The 13,169-nt window shown below is 40.4% G+C and overlaps 1 protein-coding gene across 1 annotated transcript in view; it reads left to right on the top strand.

The window, feature by feature from the left end:
* LOC140197011 (uncharacterized) overlaps window positions 1-13,169 on the top strand; it is a 46,992-nt gene that overhangs the window by 13,588 nt on the left and 20,235 nt on the right. Inside the window, exons 9-10 of the mRNA XM_072256944.1 lie at window positions 6,199-6,318; window positions 6,515-6,637. Coding sequence (XP_072113045.1) covers window positions 6,199-6,318; window positions 6,515-6,637 — 243 coding nt within the window. The remainder of the gene's footprint in view (window positions 1-6,198; window positions 6,319-6,514; window positions 6,638-13,169) is intronic.

The following is a 13,169-nucleotide window of genomic DNA, read 5'->3' as shown; positions in this document are numbered from 1 at the left end:
CCAGCTGACAGGAAAGATAACACAGCAAGGATATCCGATTCTGAGACTTTCCGATGATATATGAAGAGAAGAGACAAAAAATGGGCTATATCTGATTATTTTGCCTGTTCATTTTCTCCAACTGAGCCCAAGGCAAATTCAATTTACAGTTGAACACCAATGATCAAATATTCATTTGGGACATACAAGGAAGCTTAAGAAATACATTAATAAAATCCTCTGAAATTATTTAACTATGAAATTATGCCCATTGCCCTGATCAATTCCTGTATCACAGAAGAATCAATAGTTGGGACATAGCAGTACCTTGATGGCATTATATAAACAGGGCTTATGGTAACCATAGTTTCCTGGAAGGATATGAAGGAAATTAACAATGTCAGGCTTCTGACGACATCTTATACAATTTATTTGATTAGAACTATGTTTTCTGCTATTTGTGTAACTGATATTTTTCTCATTTTCCCAGCTTTAACCACTTCTGAAACTACATTAGAAAGCACATCCACAGGGCAAAGTACAACCTTGAGACCTTCTACAACTGTGTCTACATCAACTGTGACACATCATCCATTGCAACATTCCTCCCAAAATAGCAAGAAAAAATTTCTAAAATAAAAGCAATTGACATATCAAACAGTCTGCCATTAGTTTTCACCAAAACAACAGCTATCAAAATATTCAAAACTGAAAATCCAGCCAACTTTTTTTTTACCAATTTACATTTAAAAGTGCTAAAATCAAACTCAAAAAAAATTAAACATAATTTAATGCTGTGTGATGGCAAGTCATGTCAGCAATCTAAAGCATGCAATGATTCAAGTCAAATTTGTAAATGTATGTTCAAATATGTATTCACAATTTCAAAACAGTCACTTGAAGTGTATTCAGTTATGTACTGTGTAATATCATGGTAACATTTGAGTGCTTAACCAAAAGAAAAGTATTCCACGCTTGAACTGTGCCTCTGTAATCTCAGATCCCAGCACCTCAGCTGTCATTTCTTTCACTCAACATCTTCTAGATAGTGGAAGCCTGCATAGTCTTTCCAAAGATATATTAATTGGCAACACATCCTAAGCATTAGGTGATGCCTGATCACTGACCCTCCCAATTTTTTCTAATTTAGCCATATCCCAGATCACTTTACTGTTTAGTACCATCACATATCGAACCTTTCTATTAATATAGCACTGTGCAGTTATGAGAAGTTTTCAGAAGTTGATTAACTTCTCTGAAGGGATGTCCATTGCCTTTATCACTTGCTGTGACATGGAAGCTGATATATCAGTAGTTCAATTGCACCTGTTACCACACTGGTGATTACCTGATGATAATAGTTAATTAAATCAAATAAATAAGGTTATCTTAGACTTCTTAGGACATATTATAAAATTAGTTCAAAAGCTGCCATGTGGTTAACGGATTTTTCTCTGCATACTTCTGACTATCACATTCACAGAGCAAAGTAAAACTTTGACCTCTTCTCCATCTGAGTCGATATTGACAATGGCAGATATCATTAATTGCAACATTGTAGTCCAAAAACAAGCAAGAAATGAACAAATAATATAAATATGTCTTGCTCACCTGGCTTTCTGTAAGCTTCTGCAACTCACAATGTTCAAAATCTGCAATAAAATAAAACCAATCAAATTCATTATGGCATTTGAAATTAGGTACCTAAAAGATCAAATTCGGAAAGCAATTTAATGCTCAGAATTCTCCTGTGAAGTCACCAATCTAATGCACCCAGAATTCAAAGTGAAATTGCAAATGCTGATTGAAATATGCAGGATCAACATTAATACAATCTCTCAAAGACTGCTACATTATAGACTGTAGAATGGCAGGGTGTCATATGAGTGCATAATCAAGAGAAATGGCCCCGCAAGTCATGTGCCAAATGCATGTAGAATTGAAAATCTGTTTACATATCTGGGTTGAAATATGTTCAGTACCATTTGAAAATAGGAAGCTTCTACAGTCTATATTATAGACTGTAAAATAGCAAGTGCATAACCTAGAGAAATAATTCCATGCCAAAATTTACTTGTTCATCAATATCACATTAGTCAAAACTTGAAATGCTGTTGCTAAACCTATTGTTTAATCATTTGTGACATTTAGTTCTCCTCTGTATGACTGCTGCTAAAGCAATTTATCTTCTTTATGGCTGACTAAAGAGGATTATTAGATCTAGAAATGTTATCTTGCCTTTCATCACATAGAAGTTGTTTTGGCATATTTAATCTTAGATCTTGACCCCTTCTTTCATGACATCTTTGGCTGCAAGCTGGAAAACAAGAGGCAAACATAATGCACCATCATTGTCTTGTCTTTCCAAAGATAAATAATTATCAATACAAGTGACAAGCAATACCTGATGCCTGATCACTTCTTAAAAGTAGCCAAATGCCAGATCATTTTGCAGTTCTATACTGTGAATTATTGACAGCTTCCATTCATGTAGAATAGTGCATTCAGGAGAATTTTAGAAAATAATGTAATTCTGCTCATTTGTCATATCATGGAGGCATCTTTAGATGTGAAGTAGCAGCGGTCCTATGGCACCTGTTACCACATAGGTTCCAGCTTCTGTAACTTCTGAAACCACAGCAAGCATGTCCCCAGAGCAATGAACAAACTTGAACCCTTCTGTGTCAGCATCAACAGCGACTGGTACCATTCATTGCAACCATGTCCTCCAAAGGGCATTTCTACAAATAGTAAGAATTTATCTCATCAAACTAACTTCTTGAACTTTTCTCCAGTTCTACAATATTCAAAATTTACAATAAAATAAAACCATCCAAATTCATATTTTCATTGAATATTAAATAGTGTAAATGTTTGAGTAGAGAAAAGTTACATGCTTGGAAATGGTTAGTGGAGCTAGTTATTTATGTAGAGTTCAAATTTGAAATGCAAATATGCTTGCACAATTTCTAGATGATTACTTGAAGGCCATTCCATTATACTCTGTAGAAAAACATTGTAACTTTTGAATGCTTAACCAAGTAAAATAATCTAATGCCAAGGTGATATCTGACAGTAATTTAACTCAACATATTCAGAACTCAAAATGCTACCCACACAGCTTCCTGTTTAATCAATAGTTTTAGTTCTCCTAATTTTGATTCAAAGTTCAAAATAAATTTCAAAGTTCAGAGTAAATTTCATTGCAACAATCTTACTGCTTTGTTGTAGCACAATGGGGTTATTGGATCTAAAAACATGTTTTGCCTTTTACATTCAGTGATGTTGTTTTACATTTTAGTATCAGTACCAAGTACTTCAGCCTCACTGCTTCGTGAACAATCTGTGCCACAAGCACAAAATGACACAGAAAAATGAACCTCTACCTCCTGTTTAGTCTTTCCAGGATGTGAGATGCAATAGAAGAAGGATGATTATTGCTTCTGCCAATTTACCCCAAAGTGACCAAACCCTAGATAACTTTGTAATTTCATACTATGAATTATTGAACAATTCTTTAGATGTAGAACAGTGCAATCAGGAGAATTTTAAGAAAGATTATTAACACCCCTGAAAGTGTCTATTGGCTTTGCCACGTGTTACGTCATGGAAGCTTCTTTAGTTAGGAAACTGCATGATGGTATGGATCTGCTCCTATAGCCCTTCCTTTTCAATGTCTGACGTGCTGTGCATTCAGAGATGCTCTTCTGCACACCACTGTTGTAACATGTGGTTATTTGAATTACTGTCACCTTCCTGCTAGCTCGAACCATTCCTGCCATTCTCCTCTGACCTCTTGCATTACAAGGCATTTTCATATACTGAACTGCTGCTAACTGGATGTTTTTGACTTTTCACACCATACTTTGTAAACTCCAGAGACTGTTGTGCGTGACAATCCCAGGAGTTCGGTAGTTTCTGAGATACTCAAACTACCCAGTCTGGCACCAATAATCATTCCAAAGTCACTTAAGTCACACTACGTCCTCATTCTGATGTTTGATCTGAACAACAAGTGAACCGCTTGACCATGTCTGCATGCTTCTATGTATTGAGTTGCTGCTACATGATTGGCAGATTACATATTTGCTTTAACGAGCAGGTGTACAGATGTACCCAATAAAATGTCCACTGAATGTATAGTGCAAATTTTAAACATGCATCTTCCATTACCTTCCTGGAATAAATAGCAATACATTATTTCTGGACCATCCCTTTGGATGTGGATGAATATCCTTATACTAAAATGTGTTCTTGAAGAAACAATTCCTGTTGTGTCAATACTGAGGGCTCTTTCAACTACAGATGACTACACTTTGAACTGTACTCTGAAAGGGTGTTCATGTTTGCCATTGCTGAATAAATCACAAAGTTCTTTAACCCATGGATTTTAGAGGAATTAGTAATGATCTTTGAACAATAACTAGATTCTGGGGTGGATCTGAAGGACTAGAAAATTACACATGTTACTCCACTCTTTAAGAATTAAGGGAGGCAGAAAAAAGGAAATGTTAGGCCAGTTAGCCTGACTTCAGTGGTTGGAAATATTTTGAAGTCTATTACTAAAGATGAGATTTTGGGGTACTTGGAGGCCAATGATAAAATAAGCCAAAGTCAGTATGGTTTCCGTAATGTTCAATCTTCCTTGACAAATCTATTGGAATTGTTTGAGGAAATGAAAAGCAGAATAGATAAAGGAGTGTCAGTGGATGTTGTTCACTTGGATTTTCAGGTCTTTGACAAGGTGCCACACAAGAGGCTGCCTAACAGGATAAGAGCCTATGGTATTATAGGAACGATTGGATGGAAGATTGGTTAATTGGCATGACACAAAGAGTGAGAATAAAGAGAGCCTTTTCTGATTGTCTTCCAGTGACTAATGGTGTTCTGCAGTGGTCGGTGTTGGGAGTGCTTCTTTTCATGTATGTCCATGATGTGGATGACAAAATTGATGGCTTTGTGGCCAAATTTGTGGCAATGCGGGTAACATTGAGGAAGCAGGGAGTCTGCAGAAGTACTTAGACAGATTCAGAGAACGGGGAGAAGAAAAAGTGGCAGATGGAATATAGTATCAGGAAGTGTATGGTCATGTACTTTGGTGGATATAATAAAGGCATAGACTATTTTATAAACGGGAAGAAAATTCAAAAATCAGAGGTGGAAATGGACTTGTGAGTCCTTTTGCAGGAATTCCTAAAGGCTAACTTGCGGGTTGAGTTGATGGTAAGGAAGGCGAATGCGGTATTAGCATTCATTTTGAGAGCACAAGAATATAAAAACAAGGGTATGATGCTGAGACTTTATAAGGCATTGCTGAAATTGCACATGCAGTATTGTGAGCAGTTTTGAGCCCCTTATTAAACAAAAGATATACAGGCATTGGGGAGGGTTCAGAGGAGGTTCATCAGAATGATTCTGGGAATGAAAGTGTTGATGTATGAGTAGTGTTTGAGGGCTCTGGGCCTGTACTCACTGCAGTTTAGAAGAATGAAGTGGGATCTCATTGGGGTTTATTGAATATTGAAAGACCTAGGGGTGGAGAGGATGTTTCCTATCATAGGGGAGTCTAGGACCGGGGGAACAGTGTCAGAATAGATGGACGTTCATTTAGAACAGAGTTGAGGAGGAACTTCTTTTGCCAGAGGGCAGTTAATCTGTGGAATTCATCGCCGCAGATGGCTGTGGAGGCCAAGTCATTGACTATATTTAATATGGAGGCTGGTAAGTTCTTGATTAGTTAGGATATCAATGGTTACAAGGAAAAGGCAAGAGAATGAGGTTGAGAGGGATAATAATAGACTTGATGGGCTGAATGGCCTAATTCTGATCTTATTGTCTAAAAATTCAAATATAGACTAATTTGAGTTGTTTCAATAGCTATATAAATGATAAATACAATTGGTAAATAGAATCTCTGATCCAGATAATTTAATTATTCAAACATGATCTCTGAATCCCTTAAGAAATAAATATTATCTCAGATTTTAATTAGCTTTTGATTCTATTAAATGTCTGTCTAATCGCAGGCTTATATTCTAATCTTTATTTTGCCTTTTTACATAACAATTTAAATGTAATATATTTTGTGTATTTTATTCCTGCTTTGTAGACTGCATATAACTGTGAACGTGTTTCAATATGATTGAATGAAATGCCTTGCTCTTGTTTGCCCCACAGCTGTGAATTTCTTTAATCAGTTTATCTCTTTCTGTCATACAGCTATCGACACTTGTGTCCTAGCCTGCACAAATGCAGAATGTTTCTTTGAATACTTCAATGAGCCTGCATGCCAGTGTAATCGAGGATTTGAAATGGGTGAATCAAATACAGTCTGCAGAGGTGTGACGTTATTCAAATTAATCTTACATTTAAAGATGATAAATTCTTTTACTTGACAAGTTTGAATAACAATGTATTTGTGACATCTGCTTTGTGAATTATTTAACAGCCTCTGATTTTGATTTAAGGCTGCCAATTTGTTCCATATTGTTCAGCTGATCTCAGCTAGTATTCCTTTTTCCATCTGTTTTTGCAGATATCAATGAATGTGACTCATCAAACAAATGTGGACAAGTATGCAAAAACACTCTTGGTAGTTATGAATGTTTGTGCTGGCCTGGTTATCTGTTAAATCAAGGAGACAAAAAAAATTGCAGTGGTGAGTCTCAACTTTGCATTAAATGCATAGAAGAAGCAGCTTACAGAATTGTGAAACTTTGGAATTCTCTATTTTAGAAAACTGTGCAGACTGCTTCAATGAATTTTCACAAGATTCACATAGAGAAGTCAAAAGTTAGTGAAAACCAGCAAGAAAGAGACCTACAGTAAATCCAAGCTTCACAACATATTTCATGTTCTGCAGTCTATCAGTGAGAGTGATAACAAACCTGATTCTGATTCTAAAGTTGACCATAAATAATAAACCAATAAACAGCAAAACCAGGCTGAGGGGCCATATTGTCCCATCATACTCCAACTTCATATGATTGTATGTAATTTATGAAATGCAATTAATGATTTTGAAATCAAATTGAAAAATAAATTTCAAGAATAATGCATTCCCTTCCAGCTTTCTCCACTGTATATTGATCATAGTTTGCTTTAGAGAATAATTGTCAATATATTCTAGAACCACCTTATTTACATTTCATGACCTGGTGATTTTATCTTCATCTCAAGCTTTGTATCTAAGACAAACATCCCAATCTATTATGAAATCTAAATTAACACATATTAGTTGTGTTTGACTATTTAAACAGTTTATAGGAAGTGGTTGGCTGAAGATATGTCTCTACCAAAGGCGTTTCTTTCTTCCACTAGCCTGTGGGTCATCCTTAGGCAAGGTGTAGCACCTGCTTGGTCCCTAGATCAGGGTCATTGAAGCCATGGGAGCAGGTGGTGGATGGTGGTATGAGCAGCTGGTGCACAAGTCCTGGTTATGCAACCATTGACGCCGGGCAGTTTCTGAAGAGTACTGAAAGGAGCTGCCGTCACATGTCTTGTAAAGACAAATGATCAAGGTTAGCCGAGGTGCAACAAGTGAAGGAGTGAGTGAGGGGATTGGCTGACAAAGAGCTGTTGATTTAAAACCGGTTGGGACCGTCCAGCAACACAAACGTTCGAGGTCGGCCGAGGTGCGACAAGTGAAATGAATTAGTCAGAATATCAGCCAATGTAATCAAGGTTTGCTCTAGGGGAGCAGCCTTGTCGAGGGAAGTGCCTTGTGAGAAAAGTGCGAGTCTTTGCCTCAAGAGTCTTCGGCGAGGTGGCTGAATGAGGAGACTACGCCACAATTGGAGATGGTGAGAAGTGGTGAAGAAATGACAGGTCAATTGATTCAATGTGATGCTTGCATGATGTGGGAGGTCAGGGACGTTGATGGTGCCTCTGGCTACTACAAATGTGGAAAGTGTGTCCAGGTTCAGCTCCTGAAGGACCGTGTTGAGGCATTGGAGAAGCAACTGGACGACCTCAGGTTCATCCGGGAAACCGAGAATCCTCTGGACAGGACCTACAGCGAGATCATTACACCGAAGATACTGGAAGAGAGAAGGGGGGAGGCAACAATGAGGAAGGGATGGATGCTTGGGGTACAGGGGACCCCAGGGAATGCACCTCTTGAAAACAGTTTCACCCTCTTGGAAGCTGTCGGGACAGAAGACATTGCCAGTCTGAGAGGCGGACAGGTCTGTGAGTCAAAAATTGGCACTGAAACAAAGCAGAGGAGACAGAAGTCAGGCAGAGCCGTGGTAGTAGGGGACTCCATAGTGAGAGGTACAGAAAGGGGTTTCTGAGGCAACAGGTGGGATTTAAGGATGGTGTTTTGCCTCCCTGGTGCCAGGATCCAGGATGTCACAGACCGATTGCAGGGCATCCTCAAGGGTGAAGGTGAACAGCCGGAAGTGGTGGTGCATGTCGGCACAAATGACGTCGGGAAGAAGAGGAAAGAAATTCTGCAGCGTAACTTCAGAGAACTCGGAAGAAGGCTGAAAAGCAGGACCTCCAGGGTGGTTATCTCCGGTTTGCTTCCAATTCCTTGTGCTGGTGAGGGCAGGAACAGGGAGATAGGAGATCTGAATGTGTGGCTGAGGAGCTGGTGCAGGAGGCAGGGATTTAGACTCTTGGACCACTGGGATCTGTTTTGGGGTAAGGATGAATTGTACAAAAGGCACTGGTTGCATCTTAACAGACGGGGGACCAGCATTCTGGCAGGCAGGTTTGCCACTGCTACACGGGTGTGTTTAAACTAAGTAGTGGAGGGGAGGGGATGAACTGGAAATATTAGAATGGAGTTAAAGGGAATAAGAGAATAAGAAAAGTAAAGAAAGACAACAGAATTAACGGGGCAGAAAACTCAGGAAGGGATTGGAGAGTATGGCCAAGTGCAATAGGAATCGATGTGAAAGATGAGGGGAGTAAAATTATTACTTCAGATGGATTAAAAATATTATATATGAATGCATGGAGTATAAGAAGTAAAGTGGATGAGCTTGAGGCTCAGTTGGAAATTGGCAAGTATGATGTTGTGGGAATAACAGAGACATGGCTGCAAGAGAACCAGGGCTGGGAAATGAATATTCAGGGATATACGTCCTATTGAAAGGACAGACAGGTTGGCAGAGGGGGTGGGGTGGCTCTGTTGGTGAGGAATGAAATTCAGTCACTTGCAAGGGGGGTCATAGAATCAAGAGATGTAGAGTCAGTATGGATAGAACTGAGAAACTGTAAGGGCAAAAACACCCTAATGGGATTGATCTACAGGCCCCCAAACAGTAGCCTGGATATAAGATGCAAGTTAAATCAAGAGTTAAAATTGGCATGGCGCAAAGGTATTACTATGGTTGTTATGGGGAATTTCAACATGCAGGTAGACTGGGAAAATCAGGTTGGTACTGGACCCCAAGAAAGGGAGTTTGTGGAGAGCCTCAGAGATGGATTCTTAGAGCAGCTTGTATTAGAGCCTATCAGGGAGAAGGCAATTCTGGATTTAGTGTTGTGTAATGAGCCAGATTTGGTGAGGGAACTCGAGGTAAAGGAGCCATTAGGAGGTAGTGACCATAATATGATAAGTTTTACTCTACAATTTGAGAGGGAGAAGGGAAAATCGAAAGTGTCAGTATTACAGTTGAACAAAAGGGACTATGGACCCATGAGGGAGGAGCTGGCCAAAGTTGACTCGAAAGATACCCTAGCAGGGATGACAGTGGAACAACAATGGCAAGTATTTCTGGGAATAATAGACAATAGACAATAGGTGCAGGAGTAGGCCATTCGGCCCTTCTAGCCAGCACAGCCATTCACTGTGATCATGACTGATCATTCGCAATCAGTATCCAGTTCCTGCCTTATCCCCATAACCTTTGATTCCGCTATCTTTAAGAGCCCCATCTATCTCTTTCTTGAAAGCATCCAGAGACTTGGCCTCCACAGCCTTCTGGGGCAGAGCATTCCATACATCCACCACTCTCTAGGTGAAAAAGTTTTCCCTCAACTCCGTTCTAAATGGCCTACCCCTTATTCTTAAACTATGGCCTCTGGTTCTAGACTCACCCATCAGCGGGAACATGCTTCCTGCCTCCAGCGTGTCCAATCCCTTAATAATCTTATATGTTTCAATAAGATCCCCGCTCAGCCTTCTAAATTCCAGAGTATACAAGCCCAGTCGCTCCAGTCTTTCGACATATGACAGTCCCGCCATCCCGGGAATTAAGCTTGTGAACCTACGCTGCACTCCCTCAATAGCAAGAATGTCCTTCCTCAAATTTGGAGACCAAAACTGCAGACAGTACCCCGGGTGTGGTCTCACCAGGGCCCTGTACAGCTACAGAAGGACCTCTTTGCTCTTGTACTCAATTCCCCTTGTTATGAAGGCCAGCATGCCATTAACTTTCTTCACAGCCTGCTGTACTTGCATGCTTGCTTTCAGTGACTGATGTACAAGAACACCTAGATCTCGTTGTACTTCCCCTTTTCCTAACTTGACTCCATTTAGATAATAATCTGCCTTCCCGTTCTTACCACCAAAGTGGATAACCTCACATTTATCCACATTAAACTGCATCTGCCATGCACTTGCCCACTCACCCAGCCTGTCCAAGTCACCCTACATTCTCATAACATCCTACTCACATTTCACACTGCCACCCAGCTTTGTGTCATCGGCAAATTTGCTAATGTTACTTTTAATTCCCTCATCTAAATCATTAATATATGTTGTAAGCAGCTGCAGTCCGAGCACTGAACCCTGCAGTACCCCACTGGTCACCGCCTGCCATTCAGAATGGGACCCATTAACCGCTACTCTTTGTTTTCTGTCAGCCAGCCAATTTTCAATCCATGTCAGTACTCTGCCCCCAATACCATGTGCCCTAATCTTGCCCACTAATCTCCTATGTGGGACTTTATCAAAAGCTTTCTGAAAGTCCAGGTACATTACATCCACTGGCTCTCCCTTGTCCATTTTCATAGTTACATCCTCAAAAAATTCCAGAAGATTAGTCATGCACGATTTCCCCTTCGTAAATCCATGCTGACTCGGGCAGATCCTGTTTCTGCTATCCAGATGTGTCATAATTTCATCTTTTATAATGACTCCAGCATCTTTCCCACCACTGACGTCAGGCTAACTGGTCTGTAATTTCCTGTTTTCTGTCTTCCTCCCTTTTTGAAGAGAGGGACAACATTAGCCACCCTCCAATCCACAGGAACTGATCCTGAATCTATAGAACATTACCAATGCGTCCACGATTTCTAAAGCCACCTCCTTAAGTATGCTGGGATGCAGACCATCAGGTCCCGGGGACTTATCAGCCTTCAGACCCAACAGTCTATCCAACACCATTTCCTGCCTAATGTAAATTTCCTTCCGTTCATCCATTACCCTAGGTCCTTTGGCCACTATTATATCTGGGATATTGTTTGTGTCTTCCCTAGTGAAAACAAATCCAAAGCACCTGTTCAACTCGTCTGCCATTTCCTTGTTCTCCATAATAAATTCACCCGCTTCTGTCTTCACGGGCCCAATTTTGGTCTTAACTATTTTTTCCCTTTTCACATACCTAAAGAAGCTTTTACTATCCTCCTTTATATTCTTGGCTAGTTTACCTTGGTGCCTCATTTTTTCTCTACATATTGCCTTTTTAGTTACCTTCTGTTGCTCTTTAAAAGTTTCCCAATCCTCCGGCTTCCCACTCGTCTTTGCTATGTTATACTTTTTCTCTTTTATTTTTATACTGTCCATCATTTCCCTTGTCAGCCACGGCCTCCCCTTACTCCCCTTAGGATCTTTCTTCCTCTTTGGAATGAACTGATCCTGCACCTTCCACATTATTCCCAGAAACACTTGCCATTGCTGTTCCACTGTCATCCCTGCTAGGGTATTGTCCCATTGAACTTTGGCCAGCTCCTCCCTCATAGCACCATAGTTCCCTTTGTTCAACTGTAATACTGACACTTCCGAGTTTCCCTTCTCCCTCTCAAATTGTAGATTAAAACTTATCATATTATGGTCACTACCTCCTAATGGCTCCTTTACCTCGAGGTCCCTGATCAAATCCGGTTCATTGCACAACACTAAATCTAGAATTATGTTTTCTCTGGTAGGCTCCAGTACAAGCTGTTCTAAGAATCCATTTCGGAGGGACTCCACAAACTCCCTTTCTTGGGGTCCAGTACCAACCTGATTCCTCCAGTCTACCTGCATGTTGAAATCCTCCATAACAACTGTAGCATTACCTTTGGAACATGCCAATTTTAACTCTTGATTCAATTTACACCCTACAGCCAGACTACTGTTTGGGGGCCTGTAGGTAACTCCCATTAGGGTCTTTCTACTCTCAGAATTTCTCAGTTCTATCCATACCGACTCTACGCCTCCTGATCCTATGTCCCCCCTCGCAAGGGACTGAATATCATTCTTCACCAACAGAGCCACCCCACCCCCTCTGCCCATCAGTCTGTCCTTTCGATAGGAAGGAATATTTGAATATTCATTTCCCAGGCCCTGTCCACTTGAAGCCATGTCTCTGTTATTCTCACAACATCATACTTACCAATTTCCAACTGTGCCTCAAGATCTTCCACTTTATTTCTTATACTCCGTGCATTCATATACAATACTTTTAATTCATTACTCCCCTCACCTCCCATATCAATTCCTATTTCACTTGGCCATACTGTATGATCCCTTCTTGAGCTTTCTGCTCTGTTGATTCTGCTGTCTTTCTTAACTTTTCTTATTCTCACTTTCCCTTTATCTCCATCCTTATATTTCCAGTTCGTCCCCTCCCCCCCACTACTTAGTTTAAACACACCCATGTGGCAGAGGCAAACCTGCCTGCCAGAATGCTGGTGCCCCGCTTATTAAGGTGCAACCCGTCCCTTTTGTACAATTCATCCTTACCCCGAAACATACCCCAATAGTCCAAGAATGTAAATCCTTGCTTCCTGCACCAGTTCCTCAGCCACACATTCAGATCTATTATCTCCCTGTTCTTGCCCACTCCAGCAAGAGGAACTAGAAGCAAACCGGAGATAACCACCCTGGAAGTCCTGCTTTTCAGCCGCCTTCCAAGTTCTCTGAAGTCACGCTGTAGAATGTCTTTCCTCTTCTTCCCCACGGCATTTGTGCCAACATGCACCACCACTTCCGGGTGTTCACCTTCACTCTTGAGGATTCCCTGCAATCGGTC

The sequence above is a fragment of the Mobula birostris genome, chromosome 4 (assembly GCF_030028105.1).
Source record: "Mobula birostris isolate sMobBir1 chromosome 4, sMobBir1.hap1, whole genome shotgun sequence".
NCBI lineage: Eukaryota > Metazoa > Chordata > Chondrichthyes > Myliobatiformes > Myliobatidae > Mobula > Mobula birostris.
Note: the sequence above shows the minus strand (reverse complement) of the source record. Positions and strands in the feature narration are given on the sequence as shown.